This window comes from Pleurodeles waltl, chromosome 3_1, assembly GCF_031143425.1.
Source record: "Pleurodeles waltl isolate 20211129_DDA chromosome 3_1, aPleWal1.hap1.20221129, whole genome shotgun sequence".
Lineage (NCBI taxonomy): Eukaryota > Metazoa > Chordata > Amphibia > Caudata > Salamandridae > Pleurodeles > Pleurodeles waltl.
The window spans coordinates 1,348,636,480-1,348,654,519 of NC_090440.1; the positions used below are offsets into that span (position 1 = coordinate 1,348,636,480).

General features: G+C 40.7%; 1 protein-coding gene across 6 annotated transcripts in view; it reads left to right on the forward strand.

The window, feature by feature from the left end:
* ABCG4 (ATP binding cassette subfamily G member 4) overlaps positions 1-18,040 on the forward strand; it is a 156,135-nt gene that overhangs the window by 79,354 nt on the left and 58,741 nt on the right. For 4 of the 6 annotated variants that reach the window (XM_069224830.1, XM_069224828.1, XM_069224829.1 and 1 more), the window contains one exon: positions 4,664-4,796. In XM_069224830.1, the coding sequence (XP_069080931.1) occupies positions 4,664-4,796 (133 nt within the window). Of the gene's footprint in view, positions 1-4,333; positions 4,797-18,040 lie in introns of all 6 variants that reach the window. The other 2 variants (XM_069224832.1, XM_069224833.1) reach the window with 1 other exon arrangement.

The window sequence follows — 18,040 nt, forward strand, 5'->3', positions numbered from 1 at the left end:
ACGTTTGCCTTGTTCTCACTATATCTAATGTTGTTTCTCTGCCTCTTTTGTTTTGAATACATTTCTTTAGTTTTAATTGCTGTTTTCTATATTGTTTCTAATTGTGAGCTTGCTTTGCCCTCTTGGTTTCACTTTTGCCTTTTTCTTTTACTGCCACTGTTTTGTTTTCCTGACCTATATTTTGTTTTCAGTTTTATTTGCGGTCATTTTTACATTGGGCCTACTAGACAGCACAAGTTGCCAAGAGATCATCTGGACCTATGTCACCCCCATTTCTTACCATTGGTTGGATTAATTTTTCTCGAATTTTCTACTTTCTTATTTGATGGCTTTCCATGTTGAAACTTGTCAATTTTGTGTTTGCCCCTCCCCTGGAGCATAGCCTGTTTACTATCTCTCTCGTTGATTGACTTTTAGATCTTCCACTGCTGACTTTTGGGAGACTATTTTTGATGAAACACTCAGGCCTTCATTTTGAGTTCCGCCAAACTCTCTAGGACAGAAAACCGCCACTCCAGTTTTCTGCCCACTGTCCCTATTATGAGTTCTCCGCCAGCCCAGCAGGAAACAGGCCACAATATTGGTGCCAGCTTGTAATTGAGCTAGCAGAAATGTTGTGGTGCACACTTTCCTTATTTTCGTTAACCATGCTGCACGCATTAGGCATGCTGTATAGCGTATCCAAAAACCATCTGCAAACCAATAGGTCCCAAACTTGAGACCTATTGTTTATTTGTTTGTTTAATGACATATTGAAACATTAAATCTCATAATCAAGCAAGAATTATAACAAGAAAAGACAAAATTGAAAGGGTCCCAACATGAAATACACCTTAAGAATATTATACATTTTCCTTTAGTAGTTTCTCAGATTTAAGATCCTAACAAATTAATAACTACAGTGATAAAAGCAAAAGAGCCAGAGTGCACAAGCCTATAAAATCAATATACATATAAATACGCTGCATTTAGTGTATGCTATAATTATTATGATCTAAAAATACAATTTAATCAGAAACCAAATAAAAAACATTTCTATTCTGGGCTGAACTAATAACCATGTGCAAAACTTTGTGAATACAACAGTTCTTAATATTATGATACACCTCCGGCAAATACTTTAAAATTCCACCCTTTAAAGCTAGACTGAATGCTTTGTGCAAAATATGCAATATGAGCTTTTTTTCTGTGCCGCCCCCACCAAGTATTATAGGCGCTCTAGCCCATCGCGGTCAAGAGGTTCTTGTTTGTGCTATCCCATTGAGGTGCTTTAAGGGCTCGCAGCGGGTGGACCAGTCAGCCGACAGATATTTTGAAATGGCACTTACTACCACTGTGGATGTATCACTTTTACAAATTCTATATGCATTAGCGTGGTCATGTAAAAGCAATGATTGCAGAGTGGAATAATCAATTTTTTCCTGGGAATTTTATATTTGGGACAAAAAAGAGGAAATGTTTAGTTGATTCCACACCTAACTGGTACAGTTTGCATTTCACCATTAACTGCTAGGGTGCTGTATCTAACTGAAGAATTAGGGAACGGACCTGGGCAGGTATGGTGTGGTCAAAGAAATGTTCAGTCAACGGCTCTTGTTTGACAGATTAAAATTCTGACGTCAAACACCCACCTGCTGCTCTGAGAGATCTGATCATTTACCCTCCTCCAGTAACTTTGTTTAATAAGCGTGGCCGTGTTAGCTGGGATCAATTCAGGGTCCCTCCAAAACTGGGGAAACCTAAATCGGTCCAAACCGAATTCATTTCCGGCAGCCATTTGACCCTATTCAGGTAACTCGGGCTCCTAAGCAAGTCTTTAATTCCCTTCCTAAAAGGCTCCAGTTTCTCCGTCTTCTAGAGTCGAATCCAGTAGAAAATTGGTTTCAGGTTTACATTCTCTACAATCTAATTTAACCCAAGATCTAGTCTTAAAGGTACTAACGGTGTGCCCTTCCCTAGCCTGGCTATGTATCTAATAAAATTATTTTTTTTATCTTGTAATATATTCAACTGGCTATCGAAACCCCACAGTTCCGCCCCCACATAGGGCAGCTCCTTTAACCTGGGCCTTGTATATTTCCACTATGGGGTTTAACAGTGGATTTACAGCTGTTTTAGCTTTGCTGCCCAGGGCCCATCCTCTATGACATTTTACGTGTGCACTTTTGTTAATGTGTGCGTCCCATTTACCAGAGTCCATCGGTCTAACCCCCAGATAATCAATTCAATTAACTCTTTCTAGGACAATAGAATTCGTTGTTAAGCTAGCTCTCATCTTTTTCTTCCCCTGAGAACAAACAATAAAGTTTGTTTTTTCAATGTTTAACTCAAGGTCAAAGTCTTTGCAAAACAGACATAATTGGTTGACTAGGTTTTGGAGTCCTTTGGGTGATCTTGAGAAGATGAGACCTATTGGTTTTGTCACTGCTTGTGTTCTCTGCATCTTTGATATTCCTGCAGTGGTCTGTTTTCATAGTTGTCTGGTATTCATGCAGGCTGCCTTGTTTTCACTGTAGTAATTTACTTTCTCTCCTGGCTTAACTTTACTTCTGATATTTTGCTTTCATATATCTTTGTTTTACGTTCAATGATCTTTTCTTTTTTTCACTGTTGTTGTTCTGTTTCTACTGCTGTCATTTTGTTTTCAAGCTTTTGTATTGTCTTCATTGTTTTATATTTACTGTCATTTCCAAGTTTTTATTACTATTATTACTATTATTTTATTGTCATTACTGTCTGTTTTTTTGTATCTTGCAGTTTTTCTGTTAAGTTTTATTTGTACTTGTTTTGTAGCTTTGGCATAATTTAGTTTGTCTTTTTAGTTTTGCTGTTTTGCTGTATTATTAGGTGTGTAACACCGTCTGTTGATAGTAGCATTCATCAAAGCCTTGGTCTCTTGATGCTTTAGTTTTGTGGGTAGACCTCTGTCTATGTTTGTACATTTGCCCCCAATTTTTATTTTCTTTGGTAGGAGAGTCAAAAACCTTTCCTGGTCTATGTAGGTGGGTCATTGTGCACGGTCAATAGATCTTGCAGCCTTCTATCTCCAACCAATTTGAATCTTACTCTCATCAGGGTGTTCTGCAGAAAGGCATTGCTTCTTGTGGTCCTCCAACTAAACTGTGGTAGGTTTTGCAGTGATTGTGTATTGTACTTGTGGTCTTGCCTAGGTGAATGATCTTGTGTACTTCTGTGGTCTATTTCGGTGGGTATAAAAAGTAAGAGTATTGTTTTGCTGACCCTTTTGACTGTTCTCTGAACATTTTTTTATGATCTTTATTTGGGTACCGCCTTTCTCATCCTACCTGCTTATCCATTTTCTTCGAGTTAGGGGCGCTCTGACATTTTCTTGTCCCTTTTTTTTATTTTCTTGTAGTTTTGTTGTTTTCACAGTCCTTGGCTTGTTTTCACCGTTGTTTTCACCGTTGTTGTCTTTTCTTTCCGGTATTGCTGTTTTGTTTCATTGCTGCTGCTTCCTTTTCACTGTTTTTAGGGTCGAGCCTGCGTTACATGTGCTCGCGCATGCGTATCGCAGCGAGACGCTTTAGTGTTTAGAAAAGGGCTCGGAACCCTGTCAACGTCACGTCCGTGTTTTTCATTGGTTCGTGGGCTTGCCTATTAAAAAAAGCTTGCTTTCATTAGTCAAAGGCAGTGGTTCCCAACCTGTGGTCTGGGGACCCCTGGGGGTCCGCGAAGCCTCCTCAGGGGGTCCGCGACTGCTTAGAAGATTGAATAATATTAACAGATTAGGTTCCCAGCTTTCAGTAATGACTTAATTGGGGTCCCCGGATTCCAATAATAATTCAGCGGGGGTCCTCGGGTTCCAGTAATGATAAAGTGGGGGTCCACAGAAGTCAAAGGTTGGGAACCACTGGTCTAAGGCATGCATACGTCATGCCTTTTCCGGTGGCTAGCCCTCCTCAAGCGCATCGACCAAGTACAGAAAACATGCGAGGCTCGCTGTTTTCTGTCCAGCTCGTGGACTACTTTTTCTCTAATTTACTAGCGCAATTTCGCTTGGCAGAAGTCGAGCGCTTTACATAGTTAATTGCACTTTTTCGGGTTACGTGCATAAATGCACTTTTGCCGATAGGTGAAAAGTCGGGTTATGAGTTTACAACGCTATCAGCTCTAACATAAGCAAACGCAAGACCCGTTGCATTGCAATGCTTGTTGTCTTTTGCTATTGTTTACTTTCAGTGCTGTTTTAGTTTCACTGCTCTATTATTCTAGTTATTAACTTATTTTTCGTGTAATTGTTTTGTTTTCACTGTGTTATCCTGTTTGCCCTTGTTTTATTTTTACTTTTGTTGGATTGTTTTCTTTATTTTAGCGTTGTTTTAATTGCTGTTTACTGATTTTTCTTGTCTTGTTTTTGCTGTTATTTTCACTACCACTGTCTTGTCTTCACTGTATCCCTTTTCACTACTGTACCCTTGCCATTACATTTTTTTCTGTGCTGTTGTTTAGTTTAGTTTTATTTGATTTTTTATTTTTGTTGTTGATTTTTGTGCTGTTTTTTGTGTTCTCTTTTGTTTTTCACTGTTTACAATGTTGTCTTGTTCTCATTGTCCTTGTCTTGTTTTCACTGTCGTCTTTTATTTTCACACATGCCATGGCACTGCTGTTCTCGTGTCTTTGCGGCTGTCACATCGGTCTTCAGAGAGACCGGGATGAAAGGGCAGATCCTGGTAAATGGCAAGCAGCGGGACCTTCGAACATTCCGGAAGATGTCCTGTTACATCATGCAAGATGACATGCTACTGCCCCACCTTACCGTCCGTGAAGCCATGATGGTGAGTGACAGAAATGCAGCATTTATTCTCATTTTGTGGCTTCATTCAGCCTTCTAAGTGCTTGAAATCCAGCTAGAGTCTAAATATCTTTGCCCTGCTTTAATTAACTATGTTGTCCAGTACTATTACCGTCATTTTTGCGACACTCTGCATTGATCGTGAGGTGTCATTTTAGTGCTTTGAAAAAATATTCAAATTAATCAAAGGGACAAACTGCCTTATAGGGAAAACAGATTTTTCACAATCACTGATCACTGGTGACATATGCATCCCGAGGTGGTGCCGGGTGTCTTCCAACAGTGGGGAGAACCCTGGCTAGATATATTTGCCACCATTGAGAACCTACAGAGTCAACAATTTTGTTCATTGGAGTTTCTGCAAGAATGCTTCTTGGGCAATGTATTCTGTCAGGAATGGTCTAAGGGACTCCTGTACACTTTCCACCGCTGCCTCTCTGGTCCCAAGTTTTGATGAAGATCAGGAACAGCCAGGCCCAAATCATTCTAGTATCCATGGATTGGGCTAGGAGAGAGTGGCAACTAGAACTCCTGGGTATAAGCATCTGTCCTCCATTCAGACTGCCATTTCATTTGAGTAACAGGCCATGGTTCCCCATCTAAACATGCGCATGCTACATCTACATGTATGGATATTGAGTAGCAGCATTTAACTGTTTGATTTACCACCTAAAGTGGTAAATATCCTCCTTGCTGTCAGTAGTCCTGTCACAAAACTAATTTATGATGGTTGCTAGGACAAATTGTATCCCGATGTGTGTTCACAACACTGACCCCCCCCAAAGGCAAAGCTGTCAGATGCCCTTTAGTTAGTTTTGTCTTGAACCCAGTAAGGCTTTGCAGTGCACGCTATAAAATGTTACTGATTAGACATTTCAACCTTTCTCCATTTACCTGGACCAACCATCCTTGTTGAGTTCACCTGTTATGATGGGGTTTTTAAAAGATTTGAAACACATACCCTCTCACACTATTTGTGATGCTTCAGTTGGACCTTACCTTAATTTGGTTTTGACATTTCTCATGTGTATGCTTTTTGAGCCAACGCATATATGCTTGCTGTGTCTCCTGACCTTGAATGCTGATCTTATTGAGATTACCTCAGCTCATCAGATGACTGAACTACAGTCACTTTTGGTGCAACCACCGTACACCACCTTTTTGGTGCTAGGGACTCAGAAAGCCTTCTTTTCAAAAGTTGTGACTCCTTTCCATATTGGGTAGTCCATCACTCTACATGGATTCTTTGTCACCCGGCCCCCAGAAAGAGGAGGAAAGGCTCCAAGATTAGACCCTTACGACAAAAGAGCTTAACGTTTTTACATTTTTCTACCAAGGACCATCCAGTGGATCCGTTTTTTGTGGGGTTTTCTGTAGCAAAGAAAGGAAGGAGCCTGACACCTGCCAGGCTCCAACATGGACGTCAGTACATACATGCACATAGTACTCCTACCTTTACAGTCAGGTCTGGCAGGAAGGACATTTTGCCAGCTTGGTGCTGCAAGACATTTTGGTCTGGGCCTTCTCCACAGACCTTTCCTCTATGGACGGTACTGCTGTCATCTCTATTCAACGGTAAAGAATCTGCAGTCAGACGTATCCCTCAAAAAAACAAGTTACTTACCTTTAGAGTGCTCTTTCTGAAGGCTACTCTATCCAACCTCAGATGCCACTCAGCGCTCCCACCTCCCAACTCAATGGGGAAATAAGCATAATAATAATAATAACTTATGTTTTTATATAGCAGTTCACAGTGCTCTACCAATGTTGATGAACTTGGGAAATAACAGATGTAATTATTGCTAAATGTAATAGTACTCACTTTAGAGACCTAGGAAAGATGGAAGACGGATTCTGCTTCACCAGGCCAGGTTTAGAGCACATAATGTTCAGATCACTGCTGATGTCAGGAGTGGATCTTAACACATTGTGCCATGATGACAGCTTAAGTCATTAGTGAGCAGGCATGTTACCAATTGTTGCAACCTGCCCAAAATCAAACAGTGAAACTATCAGAGCAGTGCTTAATTTGCAAATACAAATGTGCCGGTGCCCAAAGCCCTCCTCTTAAACATGCGTGGCTGCTGCAATTAAATGTGTGAACACGGAATACTGAGGCGGCGTAATCCTGAAGCCATCTCGGGCCTCTTCAATCAATATAAAGCCACTCCCTGCCCCTTCAGCTCTCTCCAGCAGCTTCCTACTTTCTCCCTTTGTGACGCTTTTTCGTTTTTCCCTTTTTCCGTCTTTCCCATATGTGTCTTTTGCTCGCAGCAAATGCTTGAGGAAAAAGAATAAGCCCCGGCCCTTAAAAATAAGTGCCGGTGCTCAGCACCGGAAACAACAAGCACAAATTAAGCACTGAATCAGAGACTACTAAATAATAACTATATTATTTAGTTATAACTACATTTCTTCAGCATTGGTATCTTTCGAAGATTTACATGCTTGTATCATTCCACATCAACTTCAAAGTAGACATGTAGTGCTAAACAGAACATATAAAGCTGTGAACTTTATCACATTAGTAGCGTAGTCACCTCATTGAAAAAATCCAAACTTCAGCCAGTGAGGTGAGATCAAAGTGATCATCACTCTTTCCAGAGGCCCATATACCTCAAATTCTGTAGCAGTGGTGTGAAAGGAATTTATTTGGTAGCTAAACCTCTACTGATGAGGAGTGTGAGCAGCATTTCAGTCTGTGAGCTGTACTTACAGGGAAGTAACTTGTTACTCTTCCAGCACTTAATCTTTTGTAGCTCTACCTGCTTGCCGATTAAGTAGTTTATCACAGATAACCTAATACTGCTAAAAAGTGGATGCTGGGGAAAAAAAGAGGCTCATTTTATTAAAAGCGAGGAAGACGAACCGCCTGTCCCACTGCTCCGTCCCTTTGTACAGTTGCCTCCAGGCAAAGGTGCTGCATAAACTATAGTGATTCTGCCAGGCTGTCACTCTGCATATTTCTGCTCACAGCATTCCTCCATAGAGGACTTCCAATATAGCACAATTTTCCATTGAATGTGTTGTGACAGTGTCTTAGAGAGGTTGACCTGCTTTAAATGACAGAAAGTGATAGCAGCTGCAACACAGTGAGTTATCACTTGTTTGGATCTGGGCTGACATTTTTGAGGGAGCAAGTAGAAGCTGGTCAGTTTTGCAAGTCCTTCATCTTGTCTATGTATAACTTGAGCCATCTACTGACGTCTCGGGTGTGTAATTCTCTTTCTCTTGCATTGATCAGATTCAGGAAGAAAGTCTTTAGAACTACCAGTTTGTTGAGGTGGATGGAAGTCAGTGGGCACTTTGGGAAAGAAAATCAGATTAATTTGCAAAATGACCCTGTCTTTATGAAATTGTAGAAAAGGTTTATGAATGATGTAGGTTTGAATTCAGCTGACCTTTCTTGGTGATGTGAGTGCTACAGAAGCGTAACCTTCCCAGAGACATCCTGGATTTAAGCTGGAGTATTTGCTCAAATTGGCTCCTGACCAGTTGTGCTAGTACTGTATTCTGCAGACTTGTGACTGGTGGATGTTGCAATAGAGGGAAAACCCAAAAGAGCCATTTCAAACAAAGCTTTAACAACTGTTAGCTCATAGTGCTGGTCTGTCAGAAGAATGCCTAAAGCTGAAATAAGTACGTTGGTAGACTCATATTTCAGTCCAAACTGAGCGAAATGAAAAAAGTAAAGCCAAATCTGTGATGCAGACCAGGGATTTGATGTAGACTTTGGCTAGAGCACCAAACACAGAATCTTTTTCCTATTCTTTTCCATTTAGCTCTGTTTGTCTTCTTCAGGGACATTGCTCAGCACTTTATTTCTTGTCAGTTCTTTAATATGTATTTGTGATATTGATAATGGTACTTTAATATCAGCCAAAATATTGAAGACACAAATGCACAACAGCAGGTATAGATTTACTATTCTTATCTCGACATCTACGTAACATGAAGATATATACATATATTTATATAGATATATACATATATATATATACATATATATTTACTTATATACTTATATTTTTTTGAGGTAGTTGTGAGGAAATCTGGTGTATTCATATGGAGTGGATTTGAGAATTCACCGCATAATACACAACCAACCCCTTAAGGACAAGTCAAGTTTAATTTGTTAGACCTTAGCTCAACTCAGGGTAGATGGCGTCTTCAAGCTGTCAGGCTTTTACAAAGGAACAAGTGTAAAGTATTTAAACAGCACCAAAACAACTGAAGAAGGAAAAAAGGACTCTCAAGAAACCCAACATCAATTTATAAAAATAGACTGTATGTTTATGAATTTATAGACACCTAATTCAAAAACATCCACTGGAGGATTCCAGAGATATAGGTTTAGCAAAAAACAATAGATCAAGACTTTTCACTTAACCACAAAAAAGCCTGGGGTGAGGGGAGGCGGAGAACATGGCGGGCTGCAGCGGCGCTGCCACACGCTGAGCACCGCATCTTCCGGGTAAGGCGGTGGTGGGGTGTTGTAATTTAGTTGTAATATTTTAAGGTAGCAACATGTAATTACATATAGGCAGATTTTGTTAGATTAGAGGTATGACATATTTAAATATAAGTGGTACGTTCCCCCCTCACCTTCCCTTTAGAATGGAATGTTCTGACTGTTAGGTAGAGGAGTTCACAATAGAATGTTGGGAGAGAGAGCTGAGAGAAGAGGAGATGTGAAGAGCTGATGAGGAGAAGTGGAGATGAAAATAAAGCGTGATTCTAAAGAACCATTGATCTCTTTTCATTATAACACTGGCGACGATTGGAGTGCGAAAGGGGGCACTTTCATCTCTACCCCTTGTGCTGCATCCTCATCAAAGTGACCACCATTTACTTAAGGTACTGTTATTCTTAATTAAATGACTGGATAATCTAGGAGTCATAAGGATCATCCCGTTTATTCAACAAGTACTTTACTACAAAATGCAGCTATGCAGATAGCACTATTACTGATTTTTCAAGTCTTAAAATATTAAGCATAGTGTTGACAAAACAAAACATTGGCAAAGTTAATTTAGAAAGAAGAGGGTAAACCGGCAAGAAGAGTTCATAAGGTTAACCTTTCAATTCAACAATAATTTTACAAGGAAAATTATGAACCTTTTCTGAGAGGAAAGGTCAAGAAGACACAATCAATCACATGACAGATATTCCTGGCAGGAAAGGAAAATAAAAGTGTCTTTTACCAGCATTATTTCATGAGAGGCAAGCACAGGTTATGAACAGCTCCTTTTCTGAGAGGGAAGGTCAAGAAAATCAATCTATCACACACAAGTATTTCATCTATGAGGATCTATTTTTAAATAACACAAGTTAATCGTCTATACTGACAATAATGCAAAATGAATGCACAAGAAAATAAACGGGTCTTTTTCTGAAAGGCAGCTCTGAAACGGAACGTTCGTATTATATTTAACTGTGTGGAAGCGCGCACAATTACATGAGGAGCATATCTCATTAACTTTTAATCCACAAGAGGTTGTACTTTGCTAATTACCTCAGCTTTAGTGGAGTTTTTGAAACGGTTGAGGATCATCTGTACTTCGTTTCAAACGCAGTTTCACTGAATTGTCTTACTCCAGCAATTGGACCTGCATATTTTTGTGACGCTGACAGGCACAGCATGAACGTTTAAGAAGCATTGGTAATGATATTAGCCTGTTGGTGGTAACGCTGACAGGCACAGCTCTTTCCTGCTTGTGGCATTGTGGGAAATTTACTGTTCTCAGGGCTTTTCTTCTAAATCGGCCTACTGTTCTCAGGGCTTTTCCTCTAAATCGGCTGCAACACTAGACTGTGCATTTTCTTTAATGTCTTCATAAATATGCATTCAACTGTTACTATTTAGATTTAATAACATGTGATGATTGCTATATTTATTTTCTAACTTTTTAATGTTTATAGTTGCACTTTGAGAATACACTTGATAGTACATAGTAATTGCTACATTTTATACATACATAACTATTTAAATCACACTATCCTTTAGAAATGGCTGCAGCGGGCATGTCCCAGCCAATTCCATTTTTAAATGAAACTGGAGAACCTAACATCCCATGGAAAGAATGGTTCAAAATTTTTGAATCATATTTAATTGCCATTGGTGGAGATAAATTCAACCCACTCAGGAAACAACACATATTGTTACACAATTTAGGGACGCATGGCAGAAAAATTTATGATACGTTACCTGAACCTGATTTTCCAGATGGACAAGTACAGGGTGATTATGTCACCACATATACGAAATTGGAAAAACAGTTTGGAGACAGAGTAAATGTGGTCTTAGAACGTCATAAATGTTTCTGTCGTTCCCAAGGCAAACAAGAGAGTGTGACTAATTACGTTGCTGCTCTAAGGGGATTGAGTACATTATGCAACTTTGGGAATCTTAATGACTCACTGATTCGAGACCAAATAGTCTGTTGTAGTAGTAATGTAAAAATTCAGGAAAAATTACTACAAAAACAACCTGATCTGCAGGAAGCAGTGGAAATAGCAAAATCCATTGAGCACACACAGCTATGTTTACAAGAAATCAGATATCCTTCTGCTTCTTCTGATCAAGTTGCAGAAGAAGAAAAAGTTATGAAAATTAACTCTACCTTTTGTCAAGCCAGGACAGCCATATGTAGGAAATGTAATAAAAAAGGCCATTTTGCCAGAGTGTGTAGGGAGGTGTCTAAATTTGATAAACAATATGAGCATAAAAAGGTAGATGATTCTCAAGAAGTTAAAAAGATAATACTGCAGGTTAAAAAGGAACAGGAAAATTCTTTTCAATATTCTCAGTGTAATATTTCCCTTGATGGCAGTCCAGTAACAGTTTTCGCTGACTCTTGCTCACCCTTTACAATCATAAATGAACTGGATTTTAAAGGTATTGGTAAAGAAATGTCCGCCAGATTGTCAAAACCAGACATTAATCCCAAGGGTTATAACAAAGACCCCATCCCTCTTAAAGGGATGTTCAAGGCTTTAATATCATTTAAGGGTCGTACCACTGTAGGGAAAGTTTATGTAGTTGAAGAAGGATCCAGTTTACTGGGTTGGCAGCATCAGAAGGAGTTGGGAATCAAACTGGACCCTAATAATCCGGAACAAGTGCTGCTCATGGACAAAAATAACTCTTATGAGTTGATTTTCCAGGAATTTCCTGAGATTTTTACTGAAAAGTTAGGTCTACTGGCAGGCTTCCAACATAAAATTAAATTAAAACCTAAGGCTAACCCGATAGTACATAAAACTAGACAAATTCCACACTTACTTAGAGACCCTCTTAAAAAGGAACTTAAGAGACTAGAATCTCTAGGAATTATTCAACCAATTGAGAGTTCAGAATGGTTATCTCCCATCTTAATTGCCAAGAAACATAATTGCGACGACATTAGGGTGTGCATAGATTTGAGAGATTTGAACAGAAACATTTGGGTGGAAAGACATCCACTTCCTGTTATTCATGAAATATTAAGCACCATGGGGGAGGCAGCATGTTTTTCCGTGCTGGATCTCTCCAGCGCATACCACCAGGTTGAACTTCACCCAGATTCTAAATGGCTCACAGCTTTCACTACACCCCTAGGATCGTATATGTTCAATAGAATGCCATTCGGGCTCCTATTTTTAATGTTCTAATTTTATTGGGTTTTTTTTAGAATTAGTATTTATTAGTTTTGAATTTTATGCATTTGTGAAATAGCCTTCTTATTTATTGCTTGTTATTGAACGAGAGAGGATGTGTTATGATGTGCTTTAGGTTCTAGAATGGGAGCGGAGGCCGGATTTGGAGGAAGACGGTTGATGCGAGGGAGATTAATGGCTGAACGCCAGGTTGTGTCGTCGTGGAATTAAACTCATGTTGAAGAATAAACGCGTCTGGGAAGTATTTACAACATCTTCCCATCTAAAAAATTGGAGACTGTACAGGAAAGGTACTTCCAAGGCACTACGGAGTTGCAGGAGCAATCTGATATAAGGGTCTCTGGATTAGGGGGCTCCCTCCAAGTAATAGAGACTTATTTAAGCACTGGCGAGTAGCCGTTCCAGGGGGAGGAAGGGGTCCCCTCTCCTCAGGCAGCTGGCATCCAGGCTCCTCCTACTGGGGAGGTAACACAGAGCTCTTTGGAGGATAGTGTCCCTTGTCAGGTCCCGGCTGATCAGTCGGACCCCTCTCGACGCGTTTCTGGTGAAAAGCCCTAAGTAGAAACAATGTTACTCTCCCTTTCTAAGGATATCGGGAAAGGTTTTTCTATATCGGAAAAAAATCAGGCAGAAATTAGAGAGGCCTGTTAAGCTTTGGAAAGGAAGCTTGATCTCCTGTCATTGAGAACACAGGTTCTGGAAGCTATGGTGGGAACTATGAAAGAGGAAATTGAAGTGTACAAAGTCGATATTCAGGCCTTGAAAGACTCTGAACAGGTCCTCCAGAGTAAACTGGAACAATTAGAAAATAGTTCAAGGAGAAATAACTTGAGAGTCCGGCATGTTCTGGAATGGGCAGAAGGAGATGATTTGAAGGCTTTTCTAGTATCACTTTTGAAGTCCATGCTTTCATTAGAGGAGAGCGAAGAAGAAATTGCGCGGGACATTCAAAGGATACATAGAGACCCCTTCAGGAAAAATCCAAACATCAACAAGCCTCGGAAAATCCTGATTAATTTTCTAACATATGGTCTGAAGGAAAAAAAATTGTCGAAGGAACTTAAATTGAGAACCTTAAAAGCGCAGGATTTTTCTTTTGAGATCAAATCAGACCTCTCCAGGATCACCATCAGCAGGCAGTGGGAGTTGGGGCAACGACTAGAGGAGTTTAGATCATCGGGAGCTTCTGCACAACTTAAGTACCCCGCAATTCTTAAGGTCATGTTTAATAATAAGATGTACAATGTAAGGGATGGGAAGGCTGCGGATGAGTTGCTGGCAGCGTTCAAGTCGGGGGGCAGTGCGACGGGAAAGTAACATCTGTGGCCCCGCCCAGGAGTCACAGGAGTCACGTGTGCTCTAATTGTGGACATATCTCGGTCCACTATTCGAAGGGGGTTCACCATGGGAAGGGTGGGGGGGGGGGATGGGTCACAGGGTGGGGAGCATGTGGGGAAAAAAACAAAATAAAGGTACCTCATTCACCTCAATTAATGTGGCACCCTGGGGATAATGGCTTGTGAGAGCAGTGAATGCCGAGACCCCAGTTCTTTCCAGATGCTTTCTTGGAATGTCAATGTTTTAAGAACAAAGGGTAGGAGAGATAAAATCTTACAATATCTAAAAGACACCCCAGCTCAAATTTTCATTCTACAAGAGACCCATCTGACCAGAGATGAGGGGGTTGAACTCTCTAAAAAAGCAAAGTTGGTTACACTCCTATGCCTGCACGGAGCACAACTTCAACTCTAGGGTAGTGGCTATTTTAGTCAAGCATGGAATCAAGGCAGGATCATTAGAGTTACGATCTGATCTAGTGGGAAGATGGCTTATAGTTAAATTACAAATTTACAACAGAAGATTCACAGTGGTGGGGTTCTACGGCCTAAACTGTGACAATACTGGCCCTTTCGAAAAGTGATTCTCACAGCTAGTAGATTTTCCAGATCCAGTTTAAATCGCCAGAGACTTTAATGTTGTGCTAGATAACAAACTAGATAGATCTGAGAAGTGCAGGTCACTAGGGACTCCAAAATCTCAACGCTTTTTGAGAGGAATGATGAAAGAGTGGGGGTTAAGGGATTTATGGCGGCAGAGAAAGAGAGATCTAAGGGAGTTCTCTATCTACAATAAAAAATATAAGCATGCCTCTCTTATAGATTATTTTCTTATTGACTTGAGGCTCGAGGGCTTGGTAGGCAACATTACTTATCTATCGAAAAAAGAGAGGGACTGGGAGAATTGTGGTGCCGTGTACGGTCTCCCAAGACCTAGATATGTAAAATAGAAATAGTACACTGTTCCAATACAGATACATGCAGGGAGAGGAAGTGTCAGTATTGTCAGGAGAGCCCTCAACCATCCACTAGGATGCTAAGCATCATCATTGGGTAATCTCCTCGTCAGACCGGCACTGCAATGTCTGGCGGGCCACCCCACACAAGGTGGTGGCACTCAGCCGAAAATAATATAGCAGAAATAATGAGGTCTGCAGAAAGTACTGACAATAAGAAAGAAATAAGGGAGAGACAAACAAGTTAAAATTGACTCTGAGCCTTAGGCATCATAATTTAATAACTCAAAAAAGGATCAGGCCAAGGTTAAAAAAAGTTTCCAGGCACGCGACCCGGGGTAGGTTCACCGATGGACCAGAGGCAGATCACAATTTAGTTCCTTTGGTTTGAGGCTTGCGCATTCCTAAGATGCCCTTTCTCTACTATGGGATGGGCGACCTACTGACCAATTGACGGTGACAAGTAGTCCTCGTTCAGTAAGTGACTTTCCAGCACTTAGCTTTTTTGTATAAAAAGGAGAAGTAGTCATTACGGTCCTAATGAAGCGCCAAGGGATCATTTTGTGACCGCAGAGGCGCGAAACATGCTGACCACACTTGTGTTAGGAATAGGTACACCACCTTTTTTCCTTTCCATAGAGTACAGTGGGACATTACTCCCCGTATTAACTCCTCTTGTTTCCTTTTTTAATCTTGGCCTGATCCTTTTTCTGAGTTATTAAATTATGATGCCTAAGGCTCAGAGTCAATGTTAACTTGTTTGTCTCTCCCCCTTATTTCTTTCTTATTGTCAGTACTTTCTGCAGACCTCATTATTTCTACTATATTATTTTCGGCTGAGTGCCACCACCTTGTGTGGGGTGGCCCGCCAGACATTGCAGTGCCGGTCTGACGAGGAGATTACCCACTGATGATGCTTAGCATACTGGTGGATGCTTGAGGGCTCTCCTGACAATACTGACACTTCCTCTCCCTGCATGTATCTGTTATTGGAACAGTGTACTATTTCTATTTTACAAACATTACTTATCTGCCTGCCAACCCCTCAGATCATGCAGCAGTGACATTAGATTTAAGGGTGGTTGGAGGGTCAGGTGTTAGTAGATGGACGTTTGACCGTACGCTACTACAAGAGTTGGAGGCTTCTGATCAGTTACGAACAGAAACGGTGGTCTTTTTTAAAGCTAATTTGGGTTTGGGTTTGGCTTCCTTGGCAATGGTATGGGATACCTTTAAAGCAGTTATGAGAGGTACAAATATGAGTATAGCCAGTTATAAGAATAGGCAGTTTAGGGCTGCTACTTCCCAGTTGGAACAGGAAATGCTTAAAGTAAGGAGTCAACTACAGGGGAATACTAAGAAGGAGGAGGGTGAGGTTCTGGAGAACAAGTTGAAGCAGTTCAGATCTCAGTTGGAGGAGGTGTTACAAGCCAGGGTCGTCAAAAGAGCAGAGGCTACTAAACTAGCTCACTTTGAGTACGGTGAGAATGCAGGGAAGTTATTAGCCTGCAAATGTAAGCGGGATTTAGTGAGGAACTATATTAAGGAAGTAGACATAAATCAAGCAGGCAGGAGTTCATCAAATAGCGAGGAAATGGAGGCAGCTTTTCAGTCTTTCTTTTCTGAATTGTATAAAGAAGAGGCTGAGGTAAGAGAGTAGGACATTGGTAAATGGTTGGTGGATGATATACTCCCAACTATCTCACAAGAAGAGCAAGTTGTTTTGAATAGCCCGATCTCTGCTGGGGAAATTAGGAAGGTGTTGATTGGTAGTAAGGATGGCAAGGCACCCGGGCCAGATGGCATCCCTATGGAATTCTATAAATCGATGGCTGAGTTAATAATTCCAGTCTTGGTAGAATTATTTGCAGCGATCTTTGAAGATAGGGCCCCTGTCCCGGGTTCATGGAATGAGGCTACGATTGCCTTAATTCTGAAAGCGGGTAAGAGTCAGTTTAAGTGTGAGTCTTATAGGCCTATCTCCTTGCTGAACTGCAATTATAAGATATTTGCTAAAATTCTTGCTGATAGACTCAGCAGAGTGGTGGGCCAATTAATCCATCCAGATCAGAAAGGATTTATCAAGGGTAGATTTATACATGAATTGACATATAGGGGGTTATTACAACTTTGGAGGAGGTCTTAATCCGTCCCAAAAGTGACGGTAAAGTGACGGATATACCACCAGCCGTATTACGAGTCCTATGGAACTCGTAATACGGCTGGTGGTATATCCGTCACATTTGGGACGGATTAACACCTTCTCCAAAGTTGTAATAACTCCCATAATCTGGTGGGGGCAATAGACATGGCCACATCTTTTGAAATGCCTTTGGCTGTGGTTACCCTGGATGCAATGATGGTCTTTGATAGGGTGAACTGGAAATACTTAGCTTTTATTTTGAGATCAGTTGGTCTAGGATCAAATCTGTGTGGATCAATAGGTCTTATATATAGAAACCCCATTGCTAGAGTCTTAGTAAACGGCAATCTTACTGAGCCTTTGAAGATCACAAGGGGTACTAGGCAGGGATGCCCTCTTTCTCCGCAGCTGTTTGATGTGTATATAGAGCCACTGGCTAGGAAAATAAGAGGGAATTTGTATATTGTACCCTTCAAGTGTAATGGATGGGTGAAAAAGGTGGCCCTGTATGCTGACGGCCTCTTAGCATATCCGGCGGACTTGTTATCCGCCTTGCCCATGCTGTTGACCTTAGCTGAAGACTTTGGTAAAGTGTTGGGGTTTCGGGTGAATACGGAGAAAACAGAGGCTATGGCTTGGAATCATATGTCGGTGGGACAAATACAACTGAAGAGAGAAATTAGATATTTTGGGATTTCATTCACTCAAGATATTGATCAGCTTGCAATGACGAATCTAAAACCAGAGGTAGAGGAAGGGTGCAGATCTCTTCAGAGATGGATGTATATCCCCCTGACATTGGTTGGGAAGGTCAACTTGGTAAAAATGATGATTCTGCCTAAAGTTAATTTTTTGTATAGCTCTATACCTTTACTAATGCATAAGAAGTATTTGCTAAAGATTCAACAGGCTATTACTTCCTTTATTTGAGCATCAAAAGGCTGTAGGATCTCATGGAAAAAATTGAGGAGAAAGAGAGAAAAAGGGGGGGTTGGCTCTTCTGGATTTAAACTATTATGCTTGGGCATTTCAATTGAACCCTGTAAAAATGCTGTTTTCCATTCCTGACTCCTCGGCTATTGGCGTAATGTTTAAAGCTATGTTCGGCACTGTCAAGAGATATCTTTACAAG